This window comes from Bombina bombina, chromosome 2 (genome assembly GCF_027579735.1).
Source record: "Bombina bombina isolate aBomBom1 chromosome 2, aBomBom1.pri, whole genome shotgun sequence".
In the NCBI taxonomy this organism is placed as follows: Eukaryota; Metazoa; Chordata; class Amphibia; order Anura; family Bombinatoridae; genus Bombina; species Bombina bombina.
This window is the reverse complement of record NC_069500.1, coordinates 190,724,048-190,746,138: the sequence shown is the minus strand read 5'-3', so window position 1 is coordinate 190,746,138 and position 22,091 is coordinate 190,724,048. Positions and strand designations below refer to the sequence as shown.

The 22,091-nt window shown below is 37.6% G+C and overlaps 1 protein-coding gene across 2 annotated transcripts in view; it reads left to right on the top strand.

Moving 5' to 3' along the window:
* Positions 1-21,430, top strand: part of HMGCR (3-hydroxy-3-methylglutaryl-CoA reductase) — a 52,730-nt gene extending 31,300 nt beyond the window's left edge. For both annotated transcript variants that reach the window (XM_053701402.1, XM_053701403.1), the window contains exons 10-20: positions 1,947-2,185; positions 2,420-2,574; positions 3,323-3,517; positions 3,985-4,143; positions 4,334-4,491; positions 4,902-5,007; positions 10,720-10,890; positions 11,312-11,452; positions 13,092-13,250; positions 13,476-13,630; positions 20,225-21,430. In XM_053701402.1, the coding sequence (XP_053557377.1) occupies positions 1,947-2,185; positions 2,420-2,574; positions 3,323-3,517; positions 3,985-4,143; positions 4,334-4,491; positions 4,902-5,007; positions 10,720-10,890; positions 11,312-11,452; positions 13,092-13,250; positions 13,476-13,630; positions 20,225-20,279 (1,693 nt within the window). In that variant the 3' untranslated portion in view covers positions 20,280-21,430. The remainder of the gene's footprint in view (positions 1-1,946; positions 2,186-2,419; positions 2,575-3,322; positions 3,518-3,984; positions 4,144-4,333; positions 4,492-4,901; positions 5,008-10,719; positions 10,891-11,311; positions 11,453-13,091; positions 13,251-13,475; positions 13,631-20,224) is intronic.
* The last annotated feature ends 661 nt before the right edge of the window (positions 21,431-22,091 follow it).

Here is a 22,091-nt window from a genome sequence, read left to right as displayed (position 1 = left end):
CTCGTTTGATTGCCAAGATCAAACAGGAGAGAGCTTCGGTGATTCTGATAGCGCCTGCGTGGCCACGCAGGACCTGGTATGCAGACCTAGTGGACATGTCGTCCTGTCCACCGTGGTCTCTGCCTCTGAGACAGGACCTTCTAATTCATGGTCCTTTCAACCATCCAAATCTAATTTCTCTGAGGCTGACTGCATGGAGATTGAACGCTTGATTCTATCAAAGCGTGGCTTCTCGGAGTCGGTTATTGATACCTTAATACAGGCTAGGAAGCCTGTTACCAGAAGAATTTACCATAAGATATGGCGTAAATATTTATATTGGTGCGAATCCAAGAGTTACTCATGGAGTAAGGTTAGGATTCCTAGGATATTGTCTTTTCTACAAGAGGGTTTAGAAAAGGGCTTTCTGCTAGTTCGTTAAAGGGACAGATTTCTGCTCTGTCTATTCTTCTACACAAACGTCTGGCAGAAGTTCCAGACGTTCAGGCTTTTTGTCAGGCTTTAGCCAGGATTAAGCCTGTGTTTAAGACTGTTGCTCCGCCGTGGAGCTTAAACTTAGTTCTTAACGTTCTTCAAGGCGTTCCATTTGAACCCCTTCATTCCATTGATATCAAGCTGTTATCCTGGAAGGTTCTGTTTTTGATGGCTATTTCCTTGGCTCAAAGAGTCTGAGTTATCTGCCTTACATTGTGATTCTCCTTATCTGATTTTTCATTCAGACAAGGTAGTTCTGCGTACTTAACCTGGGTTCTTACCTAAGGTAGTTACTAACAGGAATATCAATCAAGAGATTGTTGTTCCATCACTGTGTCCTAACCCTTCTTCAAAGAAGGAACGACTTTTGCATAATCTGGACGTAGTCCGTGCCCTGAAGTTCTATTTGCAGGCAACTAAAGATTTTCGTCAAACTTCTTCCCTGTTTGTCGTTTACTCTGGACAGAGAAGAGGTCAAAAGGCTTCGGCTACCTCTCTCTCTTTTTGGCTTCGTAGCATAATACGTTTAGCCTATGAGACTGCTGGACAGCAGCCTCCTGAAAGGATTACAGCTCATTCTACTAGAGCTGTGGCTTCCACCTGGGCCTTTAAAAATGAGGCCTCTGTTGAACAGATTTGCAAGGCTGCAACTTGGTCTTCACTTCACACTTTTTCAAAATTTTACAAATTTGACACTTTTGCTTCTTCGGAGGCTATTTTTGGGAGAAAGGTGCTTCAGGCAGTGGTTCCTTCTGTTTAAGGTTCCTGCCTTGTCCCTCCCTTCATCCGTGTACTTTAGCTTTGGTATTGGTATTCCATAAGTAATGGATGACCCGTGGACTGACTACACTTAACAAGAGAAAACATAATTTATGCTTACCTGATAAATTTATTTCTCTTGTGGTGTAGTCAGTCCACAGCCTGCCCTGTCTTTAAGGCAGATCTAAATTTTAATTAAACTCCAGTCACCACTGCACCCTATGGTTTCTCCTTTCTCGTCTGGTTTTGGTCGAAGCTATATAGCAGCTCTGCTTGGGTGATCCTCTTGCAACTTCCTGTTAGGAAGAGATATATTCCATAAGTAATGGATGACCCGTGGACTGACTACACTACAAGAGAAATAAATTTATCAGGTAAGTATAAATTATGTTTTCTTTTATGTAAAAAAGGATAATTGTTTTGTCTCTGAATAATAAGTAAGACTCTCAAATAATGCAATATAGTGTAAGATTATTATTTTTTTTTATATATTTTACTGAGGTTTAAGCAATAACATATCAAGTAGTTAAGTTCGATGCACAGAAATATCATCTCCTGGGTATTGCAATGTCACAAACATAGGCAGTAAGGTTATATAAACATTTGTGTTACATGAATAAAAGAAGAAGAAAAAAGGACAAGCCCCATGGCTATTGCTAAGTTTATATCATGAAAATAATATCTAAAACAGATTAACTTCTTTTATTACACAGGATGGTGACTATGGACATTGAACAGGTCATTACACTTAGTCTGGCTCTTCTTCTTGCCGTCAAGTACATCTTCTTTGAACAAACTGAGACTGAGTCTACCCTGTCTCTAAAGAATCCCATAACCTCTGCTGTAACTGTTCCAAAGAAACAAATCGATAGCTGCTGCAGAAAAGAGCCGGAGCAGGATAAACCAGCTAAAGTCAATGCTGTGGAAGAACCATCATCAAAAGCTGATAAAGGTAAAAAAAGACACTTTTTTGTTATTTAATTTCATAATTTAATATTTTACTATTAACTAAATGTGCCTCTGTAGAGAGTAAACTTTCAACATTTTTGTTAGTAATGAGTTTTTTTAAGTTATTTTCAGCGTTCACTTGATCATTGTTAGTTGTTGTAATAACCACTATTGTACCAATATCTTTTTACAACGATTTATATCTATATATCATGAAACAAATTGTTTTCCATTTCAGAGGCGGTTATAAAGCCATTGCCACTTGAGGCTTTACCTGTAGCTTCATTTGTTTTGGGTGATTCACCATTTGAGGAGGATAAGGAGAACTCATTTGAGCTACCAGAGGAGCCTCGTACAATTGATGAATGTGTTCAGATCCTCAAAAATCCAGATGTAAGGAGAATTGATCTTGATATTTAGAGTTAACGTTTTAAGACAACTGATAATACAAGATGGCTGCATAATGTTAAGGCCACTTCCATATCTTATCAAATTAAACTGTGAAAACTTAAAGGGACACTGAACCCAATTTTTTTCTTTCATGATTCAGATAGAGCATGACATTTTAAGCAACTTTCTAATTTACGCCTATTATCAAATTTTCTTCATTCTCTTGGTATCTTTATTTGAACTGCAAGAATGTAAGTTTAGATGCCTGCCCATTTTAGTGAACAACCTGGGTTGTCCTTGCTGATTGGAGGATAAATTCATCCACCAATAAAAAAGTGCTGTCCACAGTTCTGAAATAAACAAAAACTTAGATGCCTTCTTTTTCAAATGAAGATAGCACGAGAACAAAGAAAAAATGATAATAGGAGTACATTAGAAAGTTGCTTAAAATGGCATGCTCTATCTGAATCACAAAAGAAAACATTTGGGTTCAGTGTCCCTTTAAATATCCTGTTGGACATAGGTAAAATATATGTGGCCATTACTTTAATGGAATTGCACATTAAACTTTTATTCCCGATTTAATCTGTGGTAGCCCACAAAATATTATAATTGCATCTACTTAAGATGCTTAGTTTTGGCTATTATTTATTCATAAAATCCAACAAGCAAAAAAGGGTGGGAATCGCTTGTATGAGTAGTAAGAAATATGACTGCCAAAACCACTATAAAATGTTTGTGTTCTTTACAGAAAGGTGCTAAGTATCTGAGTGATGCCGAGGTCATCAAGTTAGTAAATGCAAAATACATCCCTGCCTACAAGCTGGAAACCATGATGGAAACCCCTGAGAGAGGAGTGGCAATTCGCAGACTAATGTTAGCTTTCAAATTGCCACAATCTTCAGCCCTACAAAATCTGCCTTACAAGAACTATAACTACCATTTGGTAAGTTCTGTGTAAGATTCTGCTTCAAAATATATGAAAGTCCAACCAATTTGTTGCTAAGGTTCAGATTTCTCTAACCTGATTACTGTTTTTCCTTGTAAAAGGCACAATATTTTTACGTCTGTGAATCTCTCAAATTTGATACTGTACTATACAAAGGTATTGAAATATTGACACTGATCCATCATGTTGCAACATAAACATCTGAAATTAAAATTTCAATAATGTTAAATTGATTTAAGGTATCCTACAGTGACTTGCTGTGGAATGTTCTCCCTAGACCAACTTGCAATTGGTATTAATCATGTGTAAATATACACAATGCTAAAGCATGTTGAAGCACAGATCTTTTTTGCCAGGAATTAATTTCTTATTTGTGGTGTTCTAGGAATGTAGAACAATATACATTATTTGTAAAGAGACCATACACATGTTTTATATACATCTTGGTTTTTTTTTCCGTCTAGGTAATGGGTGCTTGCTGTGAGAATGTCATTGGGTACATGCCAATTCCTGTTGGTGTTGCTGGACCCTTGCTCCTAAATAACAAAGAGTTTCAAGTGCCAATGGCAACTACAGAAGGCTGCCTTGTTGCAAGCACTAACAGAGGCTGCAGAGCCATATTGGTGAGTTTCACTCTAGAACTACATTTTATGTCACCATTTTAAAATAATTTAATATCCTCCTTCGGTATAGAATAAATTTAGTTTGAAATACACTTAAATTGGCAGCATTGCCATAATATGTATCATCATGACATAATAATAATATTGCCTGTAAAATGTAAACTTCTAATAAGAAATGTGACTATTTCAGCTGGGAGGAGGAGCACACAGTCGTGTTCTGGCTGATGGGATGACTCGTGGACCAGTTGTTAGGTTGCCATCTGCTTGTGAAGCTGCTGAAGTAAAGGCTTGGCTAGATAGCCCAGAAGGCTTTAAAGTAATCAAAGAAGTGTTTGATAGCACCAGTAGGTAAGCTATAAGAAACTTTGTCCTCAATTCTAATTTTATAAGGGTTTCATGCTAAACAAATTGTGGGTTACTGAGGTTATTTTTTAGCGTTCTTTAAAAGCCATTCAAATCTATTAGAATAGCTTTAAAAAAGAAGCTAAAAACCCTTGAATCATACCTGAAATGACTTGCACTATAGTTTTAGCAATCTATGTATTATTTAAACCTTTAAGGGGAATTCATTTTTTTTAATAATTTCATATTGAAAACCATAATCCACAAGGGTCATCCTTTTCTCATCTATGGTCTTATCAAGTGCTTGTATTATTATAGTGGTTTTAACATCCACATCAGGTTATTTCTGTAGGGTTCCTGTCCCCAAACAGTATTTGTGTTCCTAGAAGCTGAGCGATATTTGTGTTTTGTTTTAGATTTGCTCGACTTGGTCGGCTTCAGTCTTGTATTGCTGGACGGAACTTGTATATTCGTTTTCAATCCAGCACAGGAGATGCTATGGGAATGAACATGATTTCAAAGGTAAACTAAGGTCAAGATAAAAGCCACTGCAACTTTTCTTGTGATTGTTGCCAAAGATTTTACTAACCTAACATAATTGCTAATTAAACATGCACTTTGTTTTTCTAGTTGTAATCAGGGTGGACTTGATTTTAAATCATGGTTTTCAGATTATTTTTCCAGTTATATAAGAAAATATATACCATTAGAAATATAGTATTACCATAGTACCATTAGAAATAAATATTTCATAATTATCTATCTTCAGTTCAATAGGTTATTTATTTATATTTGATCAACTTTTCAGCCGTACTTTTTTTGGAAGGAGAAAAATAACTGTCTCTTAAATTAAGGGTGGGGTCGTGGACTCTCCATATCTGGAAAGAAATAGATTTATCAGGTAAGCATAAATCTTGTTTTCTTTCCTAAGATTTGGAGAGTCCACAACGTCATCAATTACTAGCACTGCGGAACCTGTTGGCGCTGTGGAACCTGTTGGCGCTCTACAAATACCTGATAATAAAAAAATAAATAGTGGGAACCAATACCCAAGCTAGAGGACACAGATGACTAGGGAGGGATAACAAGAGAGGCAGACCTAAACAGAAGGCACCACCGCTTGAAGAACCTTTCTCCCAAAGGAAACCTCGGTCGAGGCAAAAGTATCAAATTTGTAAAAAGTATGCAGAGAGGACCAAGTTGCAGCCTTGCAAATCTGTTGCACAGAAGCTTCATTTTTAAAAGCCCAAGAAGAGGAAACAGTCCTTGTGGGATGAGCTGTAATTCTCTCAGGAGGCTGCTGATCAGCAGTCTGATAAGCAAAACGAATTGCACTTCTCAACCAGAGGGAAAGCGAAGTAGCAGTAGCCTTCTGACCCTTACGCTTACCTGAGAAACAAACAGGGCAGAGGACTGGCGAAAATCCTTAGTCGCCTGCTGATAAAATTTCAAAGCATGCACAACATCCAAGTTGTGCAACAAACGTTCCTTATGAGAAGAGGATTAGGACATAGAGAAGGAACAACAGTTTCCTGATTTAATATTTCTATCTGAAACTACTTTAGGAAGAAAACCCAACTTAGTACGAAGAACCGCCTTATCAGCATGAAAAATAAGATAAGGCGAATCACACTGTAAAGCTGAGAGTTCCGAATCTCTCCACGCAGAAGAGATAGCAATAAGAAACAAAACCTTCCAAGATTACAACTTAATATCTAAGGAATGCAATGACTCAAATGGAGCCTGCTGCAAAACTTTAGGAACAAGGTTAAGGCTCCAAGGAGGAGCAACAGGTTTAACCACAGGCCCGATTCTGACCAGGGCCTGAAAAAAAAACATTGAACATCTGGTAAATCCGCCAGACGCTTGTGGAACAAAATGGATAACACAGAAATCTGGCCCTTCAGAGTACTGACTGACAAACCCTTCTCCAAACCATTCTGGAGAAAAGACAAAATTCTAGGAATCCTGACCCTACTCCAAGAGTAGCCCTTGGATTCACACTAAGAAGGTATTTACGCCATACCTTTATGGTAAATCCTTCTAGTAACAGGTTTACGAGCCTGAATCATGGTCTCAATGACCTACTCAGAAAAACCATGCTTAGACAGAACTAAGCGTTCAATCTCCAAACAGTCAGCTTCAGAGAAACGAGATTTGGATGCAGGAATGGACCCTGAGTTAGAAGGTCCTTAGAAGAAACCTCCAAGGTGGCAGAGATGACATCTTCACTAAGTCTGCCTACCAGAACCTGCGAGGCCATGCCGGAGCTTTTAGAATTACTGATGCTCTCTTGAGTTTGATACAAGCAATGACTCGTGGAAAGAGAGCAAGCGGAGGAAACGGATATGCCAGACTGAAATCCCAAGGAACCGCTGGAACATCTATTTGGGCAGATCTCCTGACCTTTAACCGTACCTGGGAAGCTTGGAGTTCTTCCGAGATGGCATCCCTCACTTAAGGGATAATCTGAAGAACACCTCCGGATGCAGTGCCCACTCCCCGGAAAGAAATGTCTGTCTACTCAGGAAGTCTGTTTTCCAGATGTTCACCCCTGAAATGTGGATGGCAGACAGCAGTTGTGAGCTTCCGCCCACAAAACTATACGAGCCACCTCCTTCATGGCTAAGTAACTCCGGCTTCCTCCCTGGTGGTTCATGTAAGCCAATTGTCCGACTGGACCCTGAAAACCAGAGCTAAGGACAACTGAGGCTAAACCATCAGAGCATTGTAAACCGCCCTTAACTCCAAGATGAGTATGGGGAGAGCAGACTTCTCCCAAGTCCATAGTCACTGTGCCTTTAACAAGTCCCAAACTGCTCTCAACAGGCTGACGTCCGTGGTCACAATCACCCGGGAAGGACTCCAGGAGCATGTGCCCTGTGACAGATGCTCCTGAGAAAGCCACCATGGAAGAGTGTCTCATGATGACTGATCCATATCTGTCCTCAGAACCATTGCAAAGAGAGCCCCCAGAACTTTTCAAAAACTTCTGGGAACTGTGGCAAGGTCTAGAATGAGTTAAAAATTCCCTCTTTTTTTGGGAACCACAAACTGATTTGAATAGAATCCCAGGCCCTGTTCCTTTACAGGAACTAGAACTATCACTCCCAAGGAGGAAAGATCCTGAACAAATTTTAAGAATGCCTCTCTTTTTATCTGGTCTGCAGATAATCTTGAGAGGAAGAACCTGTCCCTGGAAGGAAAGGTCTTGAATTCTATTTTGTAACCCTGAGAAAGCAAGAGAGAGTCTGCCCCCCACTTGATCCGATCCCGGATCAGGGGCAAATCCTTCATGCTGACTTAGGCTCAGCTGCAGGTTTCTTTGATTGCTTCCCTTTGTTCCAAGACTGATTGGTTTCCAAGAAGACTTGGGCTGCTCCTGCTTGGAAGAGGAAGACTTTCCTTCGTCGTTACGAAAGGAACAAAATTTACTTTGACCTCCTTTCGGTCTATTCTTCTTGTCTGGAGGTAGAAAAGACACTTCTCCACCCGTAATATCAGAAATTATTTCTGCCAGACCAGGTCTCCAAACAAGGTCTTACCCTTGTAAGGAAGTGGCAGAAGCTTGGACTTGGAGGAAACATCAGCTGACCATGATTTTACACAGCAAAACCAGAAATCTTGGCTCCCAGTTTAATAACTTGCCTGGTAGCATCAGCAATAAAGGAATTGGTTAGCTTGAGAGCCTTAATCCTGTCTTGAATCTCCTCCAAAGGAGTCTCTACTTGAAGAGAATCAAACAAGGCGTCATACCAAAAAGATGCTGCACTTGACACTGTTTCATTGCAAACTGCAGGTTGCCATTGAAGACCTTGATGAACATACATCTTCAAATAAGCCTCCAACTTCTTGTCCATTGGATCCTTAAAGGAGCTGCTATACTCTATAGGAATAGTAGTTCTCTTAGCCAGAGTAGAAATAGTCCCTTCTACTTTAGGCACCGTGCTCCATGAATTCTTAATGGAGCCAGCAACAGGAAGCACAGGGGACGGGGAAAAGGGAATCCCTTGCTTCTCCCATTCCTGTGCAATAATCTCGGTAGCACGGTCTGGAACAGGAAAAACTTCCACAGAGGAAGGAACATCATAGTTTTTATTAGTTAAGCTTACTAGATTTCCTAGGGTTGACGACAGGCGGGTCAGAGTCATCCAAAGTAGCATAAATCTCCTTTAACAGTACACAAAGGTGTTCAAGCTTAGATCTGAAGGTTACTTCTTCAGCCTCAGATGAACGAATTATACTGTCCAAATCTGAGATTTCACCCTCAGAGGCTACCGACAAATCCTCCTCATCAGACTTATGAGAGCGAGCAACCTGTGTAGCCACAGATGGATCAGAAACCTTACTATCTGAATGCTTGAGTTTCCTCTTGCATTTTCCCTGTAGTATAGGAAAAGCAGATAATACCGCAGAGGATACCTGTGCAGCAATTTCTGCAGGCAAATATGCGCCTCCATGAGGCTGAGAGGAACAGCAGGGCACTGCATGTGACACCATAGAGGCCAGGGAAGTAGTAGGAAGAGGCTGCGTCATTGCCTGAAAAGCATCATCCTGAGAAACATATTGGGCAAAAATCTATCTTTATACTCTTAGCGCTCTAGCTTAGCATGAGTCACAAAATTGCAATTTGGGCTTCTAGGCATAACATTTATTGGAAGGAATATCTTCAGACTCCATGGTAGTTTATTATGCAAAAATTAACACAGAAAAAAATTGTTTGAACAAGTACTGTCTCTTAAAGTACCTGCTAATTCATAATAATGGAGTCAGCTTCCGTTAAATGTATTATACAAATTAACCCCCAAACTACTACAGGCACTCTGCACCTCAGGTTTACTGAAGAGCCTTACCACCCGTCACAGAGAAAAGTTGAGGCACTCAGATGAGTAGCTGCCGCATCAAGTTGACACAGATGACAAATAGTGCCGTTCCTCTCGCATCAAGGAAGGCGTGTCACGTGATTGGCAAACCCGGCTGAGCAGGAACTGCGCAGTAAAAACTAAAACACGCGTTCAGTATCCCAACGTCCTTGAGGTAGCTCAGCCCAACTGCCCGTATAAGCGGCACAACAGACAGCCGCATAGTAAAATGATTGCCCAATAAACACAGCGCAACTATGAGACATACACACTGACTATAAAAAGAGCCCTGATATATCACATGCTAAGTGCCTGCACCTGCCATGAGAATCCTGACCCCCAAGGATTTATAAGTCACAGATAATGTGCAGAGTGACCTATAATAGGACTGACCCCACTGTATCGATGTCACCAGAAGTGCAGTCTTCCCACCTTAGAAGACAAAAATGTACTTACCTGCGTCTAGTCATCCGGCAGGAGGATGACCTACAAAGTGTGAAAGGACACATATTCCTTACATATACTGTACCTGTAGAAAAAAGAACAGAGTAAACCTACTCTGGCTTTCTATATTAGGGCAGCAAGTCCCACCTTACAAGTTCCTAACTGCTTTTAAAGCCACTACTCTACTGAAGAGATTACCGTGGACTACGTTTAAACCAAAAAAAAAAATCTTTCTTTTAGCAAAGGAAAATCCAATTTTCTTCAGACACCAAAACTTCACCTCCTCCATTGACAGAGGCAAAGAGAATGACTGGGGATTGTGAGTAGGGGAGTGACACTTAACAGCTTTGCTGTGGTTCTTTTTGCCGCCTCCTGCTGGTCAGGAGTGATATTCCCACTAGTAATTGATGACGCCGTGGACTCTCCATATCCGGAAAGAAATAGATTTATCAGGTAAGCATACATCTTGTTTTTTTTTTTTTCTCCTTCCAATAAGGTACGGCTGAAAAGTTGATCAAATATGAATGAATAACCTATTAAACTGAAGATAGATAATTATGAACTATATTTTTAATGGTATATAATTTTTTTATATAACTGGAAAAATAATCTGAACAGTTGTTCTAAAAAACCTTTATGTAGAAAACCATGATTTAAATCAAGTCCACCCTGATTGCAACTAGGAAAGAAATAATCATTACCTTAATAGAAATTTAAATAGTTTTAATTAATGAAACCACTAATAAATATATATTCTTTACAGTCAACACTGACAGACACTGCATCATCAGAGCAAACCTTCAGTTTCTGGAATGCATCACTTCCATATTCCTTTATAGATATATTAAGTTAATGTTTAATAAGCAGCATTTCCACCTCATATATAGAATGCAGATCTTTATTACCTTCATTTGTTTTATTGTAATAGGGTACTGAGCAGGCTCTTGCCAGGCTACAAGAAGAATTCCCAGAGCTTTATGTTTTGGCAGTTAGTGGCAACTACTGTACTGACAAGAAACCTGCAGCTATCAACTGGATCGAGGGCAGAGGCAAATCTGTGGTATGTGAAGCAATCATACCAGCTAAAGTAGTCAGAGAGGTAAGTGTGTATTCGTCATTTCTCCTTTCCATTTTAACTGTTTTTAATGCCTTGTTGTCCACCAGAAGATGTTTTGCTATATAATCATGTGAGCTTATACAATTTTATTTATTTTTTAATCCTGTTAAAATACATTCAAATTGCACTAAGCATATTTTATCGTAACTATTGCAGACTGTACATTTTAAAAATAATTTTAGTAACATAGCACATAGATTTTCACAAAATTGCCACACCCTGCCCTTGGTTAATCTGTCACTATTGTTATTACGTATGCTTAGATGGGCCCTGTTTATATATATATATATATATATATATCCTACGTAATATGTTCTAAAGATTAGAGCTGGGAGCTAATGCTGTATAATAATTGTCCACAAATTTGTATTTGACTCTGTGTATATATACAATGTATGTGTAGGTGCTGAAGTCATCAACACAAGCTTTGGTGGAGGTGAATATAAACAAGAATTTGGTTGGTTCTGCCATGGCTGGAAGCATTGGAGGCTTCAATGCACATGCAGCAAATATTGTGACTGCAATTTACATCGCTTGTGGACAGGTTAGTTGACCGAACAATCAAAGTAATAAAATAAACTTTAGAAAAATTTGTTGTGGTTTTCCCAACATATATTTTAAAGATCCTGTTTTAACTTGTGTGTAATGCTTCTTTGGAGGACTGAAAATAAGAATTTTGCTTTCTGTGACAATATTTAAAGCAACATGAAACCCAAAAATTTTCTTTCATGATTCAGATAGAGAATACAATTTTAAACAACTTTCCAATGTACTTCTATTATTTAATTTGCTTCCTTCTCTTGTTATCATGAGCTGCAGAGAAACTAGGTTCTAGCTGTTGATTGGTGGCTGCATATATATATATATATTGAATGTGATTGGCTCACCCATGTGTTCAGTTAGAAACCAGTAGTGCATTGCTGCTCCTTCAACAAGTGATACCAAGAGAATGAAACAGATTAGATAATAGAAGTACATTAGAAAGTTGTTTAAAATTGTATTCTCTATCTGAATCATGACAGAACATTTTTGGGTTTCATGTACCTTTTTAATGGCTTACATTTAATTTACTTTTTTTTTTATATTTAATATCTATATTTGAATCAAAGACTATCCTGATTGTCTTGTCTGATTTCGAGCAGGAGACTCTCACATTTTTTCTTCTGTGGTATCTGGAGAGAAAAGTTTGCAATAGATTTTTCAGTCAGTCTACCACATTCTGTATTTTTTATTTTTCCTTCTAATAATATTCAAATCATATATTTGAACAGGTACTTTTTGTAATTTTGGAAGAGCTTACACCAAAATTACAATAACATTGGTTTTATGTTTTGTGCTTTCTTTAGATATTAAATCACCTTTTGCAGATACTTATTATATTATAAGTGGCTATTTAGCAGTTTTCCTAAGAATAACAAAAATTATTAGCTTTCTTAAAGCAAAGCAGGTTTTTGTTTTTTCTTAGCAAGTATAACAAGGAAGCACCATACCAAAAAGTACCGCTGCTAATTGGCTCAACAGTTTCCACTCAAGACCAGCAGTTCTCTTTAGCTCCCAATTGGTTCTTTAATTATTTGTTCAACCCCTTTGCAGGAGTTAAACACGGAGTTTCAGGGTTAGTATTGCTAAAATAACATTCTTTTAAAAAAAATTAGAGGAAGTCATTTTTTTCTGTCAAATGTGCATTATTAACAAAAAATGACTACAGTTGCAAAATGTAACAGTTCTTCAGAAAAGCCATAATATTCAATGATAAGGGGGGTTAACAGATCATTTCTCAGTTAATACCACAATCTATGCAATGTTTCTGTGCTGTTTTAGTTTTGTTAGGTTTAAAGCATGTTAAGAGTGTCATTATTGCATGAATGACATTTCTTGTCTGTCTTTGATTCTATAGAGTCACCTTATGTCTCTTGGATGAAAATGCCAGGCTACTTGTTTACATGGTGTTGAACTGCAAGATAACGGGAACTTGATACATATGTATAAGTGTCCTATTTTATATAGATATCAATGTTTTGTTGTAGATTAAATTTGAGCAGTTCTACATTAGTAACTATTGAGCAGTTCTACATTAGTAACAAGTTTTAGCATTTTTGCTTTATGCAGTTATATCATTAATGGATGAGAAGTGTATTGGAAGATATGTTATCATCTTGAGGTAACTGTTGATCTCACTTTAGGATGCTGCGCAGAACGTAGGGAGCTCTAATTGCATTACGCTCATGGAGCCAACAGGACCCATGCATGATGATCTGTACATCAGCTGCACAATGCCTTCTATAGAGATTGGCACAGTCGGGGGTGGTACAAATCTGGCTCCTCAGCAAGCATGCTTACGGGTAGGTACACATACAGTATTCTATATAAAACAGTGCTCCCTTTCTTCAAAGGATGTGGGGTCTGTTGATTGTATCTATTATCATTATTGTTGATTTCATTTCCTGGATTTCAAAGTCAGAGCTGATTTGAATAGTTACTAGGCTTCCACTGTGTTGTGTAAATGCATAGGTAGTACAAAGGTAAGCTATAAGTCAAAATCATTTTTCTCTACCTTTTGTTAATAGATGCTTGGGGTCCAAGGAGCAAGCACAGACAGCCCTGGTAAAAATGCCCAACAACTTGCTCAGATAGTCTGTGGCACAGTAATGGCAGGAGAGCTTTCCCTCATGGCAGCTCTGGCCGCTGGGCATTTAGTCAAAAGCCACATGATCCACAACAGGTAAGATGTCAGTGTGTGTGTGTGTTCCAGCCAGTGTTCTATGTGCAGCTACTGCATTTCGTATCATACTTGCATTAAGAACAATAAATACAATCCTAGTTTTAATTTGGTTGTGATAGGGTATATGTTGTTACTCCTCATAATTCCTCTTTTTAATGGTAGTGGCCATTGTTTTAATGGGTTAGCCAAGGTATCTTCATCAAAAACAAAATGTAATAATAATTATTACTGTTGCTAATAATATGAACAATTATTTATAAAATAGTTTACAAATAGTGGTTATGAATTCATCCTTAGTATTGTAAGATGGTTTTGAATTTAAAACCTATGGCATTGCTTTATATTTTATAAAGACAAAGAGAGATTTAAACAAAGTGCTGAGCCTAAAGTTACAACTTGCCACTCCTAAACCACCTCCCTAAAAGTGGAACATGGAGAAAATTACAAAAAGGAATAAACAAGAGGGCGCTAAAAAGCTAGAAGTAACAAACACATTTATTCTTTGGACATCTAGTCAACATGTATATAATAAATGTAAGAAGATTACTTGCAAAAATAAAATTCCTAATATTCAAATGTTTATCTGATCATATAATTTTTAATATAAGGGACGTCTCCCTATGTTCTAAAATACAAATTACAGAATATACATACATAAAATATACAAAAACAAGCGTAGTAAATATAAAAAATTAGTAAGTAAAAATATAGAAAAAATGTTTTCAAAATTATTAAAAATACATTATAAATTATACCATCTTAAGATAAAAATATATGGCAAAAATAGATGAATATTCCAAAAATACTTTCTGTAATGAACGTGTCCACAACTTTTGTTCCAAGGAGACAATTAAGCTTCCAAATCAAAAATGTCAGTAAACTCATGCAGGAGATATTATCACAAATATCAAGAATATTAGTATAGCCACAATGTAGAAGATATTCCGCTGAGTATAGATAACTTCCAAAACAAAAAATGTCTAACTTTAGACGAGATATTGCCACAAATATCATTAGTGTGTTAAAATGGCCACAAGGTAGCAAATACTCAGCTGAGTGAAGATTGTATTGTATGCTCCTAGTTTTACGTGATACAGAATAACTCCGTTAGGGAGATAAATATATCCTTCTTGAGTCTTTTATATTAGACCACACCGGATCCAAGTGCTCTCCGGTTAGCAACCTGATAGAAATTGGAACACTGCTCGCTTTCTGGAGACAGTTGGAGCAATCTCACTCACCCCTCTTCCGCCAAGTAGCGGCTTCTGTTTCTAGGTTGAAATTCACAGTTCCGGTGCATGTAATTGCTGAAAGAGGACCCGGCAGCTATAATGTTTGCAGTCCAATACTTGATAAAACGAAACAGCCCGCTCTTAGCGTGTGTTGAAGTAATTTTTATTTAGTTTTTCACAAATGGGTTAAACAAAAATCAAACATTCCATCGTTACACAGTCAAATACTTGTCTTCAAGTACTCTTCAGCAATACATATCACATCAGTGTATAACATACAATAGACATTCTGCGTTTCCCTCAACACTGTACTCTATTAAATTTCCACTGATCTGTAGACTCATGGACCCCTTGCACTCTTAGGGCTTGACTTAGTTAGCCAACAAACTCCTTCTCAAGGAGGCCTCTTGGTGCATAATATATGGCTCCCATTGTAATAAGAAGCCCTCTCTGTTCAAGAATTCTGCTGCTGCACTCACCATGTTATAGTGGTGTGAGATCTTTTGTTGTATTAGTTTAAAACTAGGTGGTGTTCCTTTCCAGAATTAGGCGATACCTAGTCTAACTATCGTACAAATCAACATAGCTAATTTGTTATTTTGTTTAGTGAGCCCCAGGATCGTGAAATGTAACGATGCTTGTTCCATTGTCAATGTAACTCTCTTTTTGAATATTGCACTCAGTAGGTTTATATGTGTGTTCCCAGGTCTCCCTAACTTTTCTACACTCCCACCACTTGTGTGGGTATGTTCCGTTCTGTTCTCACCACATCCTCCATCTCCCCCTCCACCAGATCTTGTTGAAATTTTCCTTAAGTGTTGCATTTTGTGAGAAGGTTAAACCATTAGCAAGATTTTTTTTGTCCAAGTCTCAATTGACCTTGCTTTACCATTGTCGTGCTCCCATTTTGTCATAAGTTGAGATTTGCTTTCTATTGGAGATCGATTGAAAATAGTGTATAGAATAGATATCACTCCCTGAGTATGGCGATCAGAGAGACATAGCGTTTCTAGTTTGGGGAGGTTATCTCATTACCTAAGATTTCCTGTGCTCTAGATCTTAATTGCAAGTAGTGATACCAAATGTTCCTATCTTCACTGTCTAATGCTTGATATTGCTCATATGATATTATTTTGCCCTCCTTGTAAATGTCTGCTATTCTGTAGAGTCCCTTGTTGAACCATTTCTGCTGTATTTTTTTATCAATAGCGGAGGTGTGAGTTATCAAAGGAGTTATCCTAGATCTCTTTTGAATTAGGGGAAACTTAGAGTTTTGCCTTTTCCATAAGTGTAGAGTGTGTTGGATTGCAATGTAGTTGCATTTCCGGGGGATTGTGGAAGTGTCTGGAGACCATAGCAAGTTAGATAATGGTATAGTGTCCACGACACTGGATTCAATATGAACCCATTGCGATGTGCTGTTAACTTTAAACCACTGAAGGGTTTGTGCTATTCAGGCCGAGTAATAATATGGAATTAGATTCGGAAGACAGACTCCCCCTTCCCTTCTGCTAGTGCACATGAGCTTTTTATTGATTCTGGCTCTTTTTTTTGCCCTGCCATATACATTTTAGATTATCTCTTTGGAGTTTGTGTAAGCATTATTATGTGTGCATTTAGTGCTTTGATATCAAGAGAAAAAAGGCCATCTCAGAGTACAGAGTTCAATCCTCTGACATTGTGTGAATTTTCTTTTATAGACATAGTATATCTGGAGAGAAAATCTTGCCAATACGGTACTTTATCTTTAGGCAAAGCCATTCCTTCTTCTAAGGTAGAGCAAACCTAATTACTATTCTGGTGGGTGTAGGCTAACTTGAAGGGAAAGTTCCACCTATATTTTATGTGTACTTTGGTAAGTGCTGTGAATATTTGGATGATGTGACCTTCATACTCAATGGTTTTCTTAGCTCTGGCAGCTTTCAGTATCAGTTCTTTAACGTGGTAGTAGTGAAGTTTAGTGATGATATCTCTATTAGAATTTTGTTGTGGCCTTGTGAGGGCTCTATGTACCTGGTCCAATAGCAGAAGGTTGTGTTCAATTTCTGTAACTAATTGGTGGAAGAGGTCAGAGATGGTTTCTTCTAAGTTTTTGAAGGATTCTGGGAGGTTTCTGATTAGCAAGTTAGATCTGTGCGATCTATTTTCCAGATCCTCAATCTGGTCCTCCAGTTTGCTAATATAAGCTGTGTTGTCTTGAATAGAATTTCGGAGTAGGGGAATTTCTTCTGTCACATTATTTAATTTCTCTTCGATTTCTGCTATCCTTCCCCCTATTTCTCTGATGTCCTGACGTATCTCTGACACGGCTGATTTAAATTCCTCTTGAAATAAGGATTTTATTTGGGTCAGAAGTTCCTTGTTAGAACTGTCTGGGTTGGCACCCCTGGAGTCATCAGAGGAGTCTGCCAAGGGGCTTGCCATGGTGGGTGGGCAGCTTTTATCTTGGCCGTTTTGATTGAGACCTTGACAGGCACTCTTTAACAGTTTTGAGATTTATTTTTAATTTTGTCCTGTCTAGCAGGTCACAGGGGTTAAGCTCTTAATGTGACCCTGTCTGAATATCAGGATACTGGCGTATACTGTTTGTTGCTCATGGGTGTTTCTCAGGATCTGGTTGGTGGTGAGGGGAGGTTGTTTAATGAATATTGTTCATGTCTGGTGCTCCTCACATAGCTGTTCGTTGTGGTCTGCCTTTTAGTTCCCCCTTATGCTGACATCAGATCCATTTTTATTCCCTATTGGGGAAGTGTATGACTTAGAGGAGAGAATTGAGGATTGTTGTCTGCCAATCTGTGCTCAAAGTTACCTTCGTCTAGTGACTTGTAGACACTTTATGGAGTTTCCCTAAGCACTCCTGTACCGCTGCTACAAAGCTGAACTGTCCAGGAAGGAAACAAAACTCCTCTCTTGTGGAGGTCTAGAAAGGAAACTTTATCTTGTTAGTGACCTATTGACATGAATGGCTTTGAACTTCCTGTGGGATCTTGGAAAGTGGGCATCAAGCCCCTGCTCATATGTTGAGCTTATATGTTATAGGTCTCACTTATGCTATCGGCAATGCAAAGAAAAATGGCGCCTTTTTCCCGCCTTGCAGAAATATATTGTTAAGGGCACCGTTCGTTATTGCAGGATTTGTGTAGGTAAATTCTTGTTGCCTCTGGCTCTAGAGTATAATTGAGCCTTATGTGTTTCAGTGACCAGATTATGAGGAGAGGTACTCTAGGTTTAGAAGGCAGAGGGTAAATCTGTTATTACTTTTACCAAGTATATGATATGATCCTGCTCCAATGTGAGTTATGTAGCCCCAGGAGCTATTTAATACAGAGGGAGTAAGGCTCTAGCAGTGCAGATACGGCAGGGTGCAGAGTGATTATACAGGTCCCAGTGTCCAATTTTCACACCACTCCTTGTATCTGAGCTGTGGTTATCAAAGGTAGTGTATGCTTAATATATTGGCCCACTGCCCCAAAAACATGTACTCACAGGGAGGTGCTATGAGTTTGGTAGCTTAGAGAGAAACTTCTTTGGGTGGGGGGGGGGGGCAGACTTCGTGGCACACCCTTCTTGGGATAGCTTGTCTGTATGCTCTGTGCCTTATTAATTCAGCTGCCCCTTCCCACCTCACCAGGTAAGGGCAGATCTCTCTCTCTCGTTCTCTCTCTCTCTCTCGTCCTCTCTCTCTCGTCCTCACTGCTGCTGCTAGACGTGGAGCCCCGACCCTTCAGTGTGCAGGTGGTGGTGGTCAGTCACGGAGTTTAAGTCAAGAATGGATGGTGGGCAAGCCTTGTCAGTCAGTAAGCCCTGCAATTCAAACTCCCGCTCGTCGGCTACCTCCAAGTTCTTCACTTATCATGACCCAGCTGGTATAGTCTCTTGACCGGTCTAGTAATTTGGCCACTGAAGTGTGTTTTTTAGCCTCTTTATATTAGTTTATATTTAGTTGGCAGGAGCTCCAAGCAAATGTGACCGTACAGTTCAGAAGCTGGCTCCGCCTCCCTATAATGTATTTTTAATCATTTTGAAAACATTTTTTCTATATTTTTATTAATTTACTAATTTTTTTATATTTGCTACACTTGTTTTTGTATATTTTGTGTATGTATATTCTGTAATTTGTATTTTAGAACATAGGGAGACGTCCCTTATATTAAATATTGTATGATCAGATAAACATTTGAATATTAGGCATTTTATTTTTGCAAGTAATCTTCTTACATTTAATATATACATGTTGACTAGATGTCCAAAGAATAAATGTGTTTGTTACTTCTAGTTTTTTAGCGCCCTTTTGTTTATTCCTTTTTGTAATTGCTTTATATTTATTTGTATGCTGCATAAAAAAGGAGTGAATTTCTGTGAAGTCATTATTCCCTAGGGCAGTGATGGCCAACTTCCATCCTAACACATAGGGGCCACAGATCAGTATTTTAAAAACTTTAGAAAGGGCAGCGTATCAATATTTCACAAGGCTCTAGGGGTCACAAATAAATTTATGGCTAAACACAAATTAATCAAATATTTTCTAAAAATGTCCAGTGGCACAGACCCTGATTTAGGTAAGGTTGCAGGATACGTCTTGCTGTTCTCTCCTTTACAGGGCTCTTTTGGGTTTGCCCATCAGCAGAATTCCCCAAAATGCACATTTTTAGTTTGTCTTTTAGGGGCCACAAAAATGATTGCACCGATTTTTTTTTTAGTTTTGCTTTCCCCTTAACTAGTGCAGAGGGCCACCACTTGGTCATCCCTGGATTAGGGCAGTGGTGGGATTCAGCCTGTTCTCTCCAGTTCTTAAAGGACCAGTCAACATAGTAGATTTGCGTAATCAACAAATGCAAGATAACAAGACAATGCAATAGCACTTAGTCTGAACTTCAAATGTGTAGTAGATTTTTTTTTTTTCTGACAATTTTAAAAGTTATGTCTTTTTCCACTCCCCCTGTACCATGTGACAGCCATCAGCCATTCACAAATGCATACACACTTATTCTTGCACATACTCAGTAGGAGTTGGTGACTCAAAAAGTTTAAATATTAAAAGACTGTGCACATTTTGTTAATGGAAGTAAATTGGAAAGTTGTATAAAATAGCATGCTCTATCTGAATAATTAAAGTTTAATTTTGATTGAGTGTCCCTTTAAGTGTTAAAGGTTTTGTATTTTAGGGAAGTAGCTTACATTTCGGAATCTCAACACTGCCCAGGGGGTTAGGATGTGTGAAGATATAATTAAGTCATGATAGTTTGTAAATAAAGCATTAGTTTAATGATAAACTGCAATTTAATACAAAAATATGATTTCCTTTTCCAGCAAGAAAGTATTTGTAAAATGTATCATTTTATTACATTTGTTTCTTATTCAGGTCAAAAATTAACCTCCAGGACATGCCAGGCACATGCACAAAAAAAGCAGCTTGATCATATAAAAGTCTCTTGATTTATTTTTAATCAAGAACATAACGGAAATAATCTTTAAATGGAAACACAATCTCCAGAAGAATGTGGTGTTTAACTGTGGAAACAATGGAAATTGACAACAGCACCTGTTTGAGAGATTGACCTTCACTCTACAGGAACGTGATACGCAATCCGTGAAGGCCTACAGAATGCGCCTGCCTGCCTTGCCATGTTAACCTTACAGTTATTATCGTCTATTGGTTTCAGTAATCTATGGTTGGCAAAATATGTTGGTAGCAGTTTAAAAGGTTGAGTAGGATAAAATCTATCATTTTTTGCTTACTTTTTTTTTTTTTTTTAAATTAAAACTATTTTGGATAAATGTTTCAACCAGCTACAGTTTTAAAGCTATTTTGCAAGTTCATTCAAAGAATGTTTTTGTATTTTTTAATTTAATCATATTGCAAATTGTAATATACAATTTATAATTTATTTCTTTATGATGTAATTTGTTCCAGTTTTGTGGAATAGCAAGTTTTAATATAAACCCTGTTGTGCTTCTTCATGTAAGCATAACTGTTTTATGGTTTACTATGTTTCTAGCTTCATTGTTTTTCCTATATATGCACTTTTAGCAATCAAATTCTTCATGTCACATTTTTTAAGACTTGCTACTTCATGAGATTTTTTTTTTCCTAGTCACCTTGCTCCAAATCCCTTTTTAAAGTAGGCATTTTAAGATATTCTAGAAAGTGTGCCATAGAGCAAATTTGTAGCTTGCAAAGTTAGTCTGAGACCCCTTTAACAGACTCATTTAATCATTTTACTTTTCAGTAGATAATATTCATTAAATGTGTTAAACTTTGCCAAGCCTACCACCCAATTACATTTTAAAGAACTTTATAAGAAAATATATATATATATATATATATATATATATATATATATATATATATATATATATATATATATATATATATATACCATTTTGTTCTAATGAAATGTTTATTATTTTTGACTGTAAAATTCTCAGTATACATAAGTATTAGTCCAGTCAGATGTTGACTATTTTGAAAGAATGTTTGAAACTACTGGAGATGGTGCCTGTGTCACCTTCATGCACTGGGAAAGAGTTTGAAGTCATCCTAAATAAAGCATCTATTTCCGTTTTCCCCACTCTGGTATTTATTTTAAATAAACAAATGTAAATTATTTCTGTCATTTCAAAGCTTAAAATTTATTTTAGCTTTAAAAAAAATTGGTTCTGAAGTGCAGGAACCCTGTTTTAAATAATACCTTTACCCACTGGAATAAAGTATACATATTTTTCTAACTTTGTGCCATTTTGTTTGCTGCTCCTGCTGCTTTTCTTAATAAGTTTGAACTTCTAAAATCTGTGTCACAGAAAATAAGTGATTAGTATACATGAATTCAACAACTTTTTGTGGTAGGATTTTATGACTATTCAGTTCCTGTTTATAAGCTTTATATTTGAGATGTTTGCAAATAGTCATCTTTTTGAGACACACTACAATGTTAAAAATGTTATTTGATTCATTAATTTTAAGCTGCATTTATAATATAAAAACACTACTAAACACTGATTTTATCAGTATCTTTTTCTGGGATTCTGATGCTTTAAATGTAAAAGAAGGTGTCAGGCCTTGACAAATCTCTTTAGCCTTAGCAGCTTGAAGTAAAACTTGTTTGTCCACTATCAATATATAAACATTCTCTGTCTCCTAAAAAGAAAAAAAAATGGGTTGCTGGATTCAAAATTATATAAATTATATTTCTTTTACAAGATATACCGAGTCCACGGGTTTCATCCTT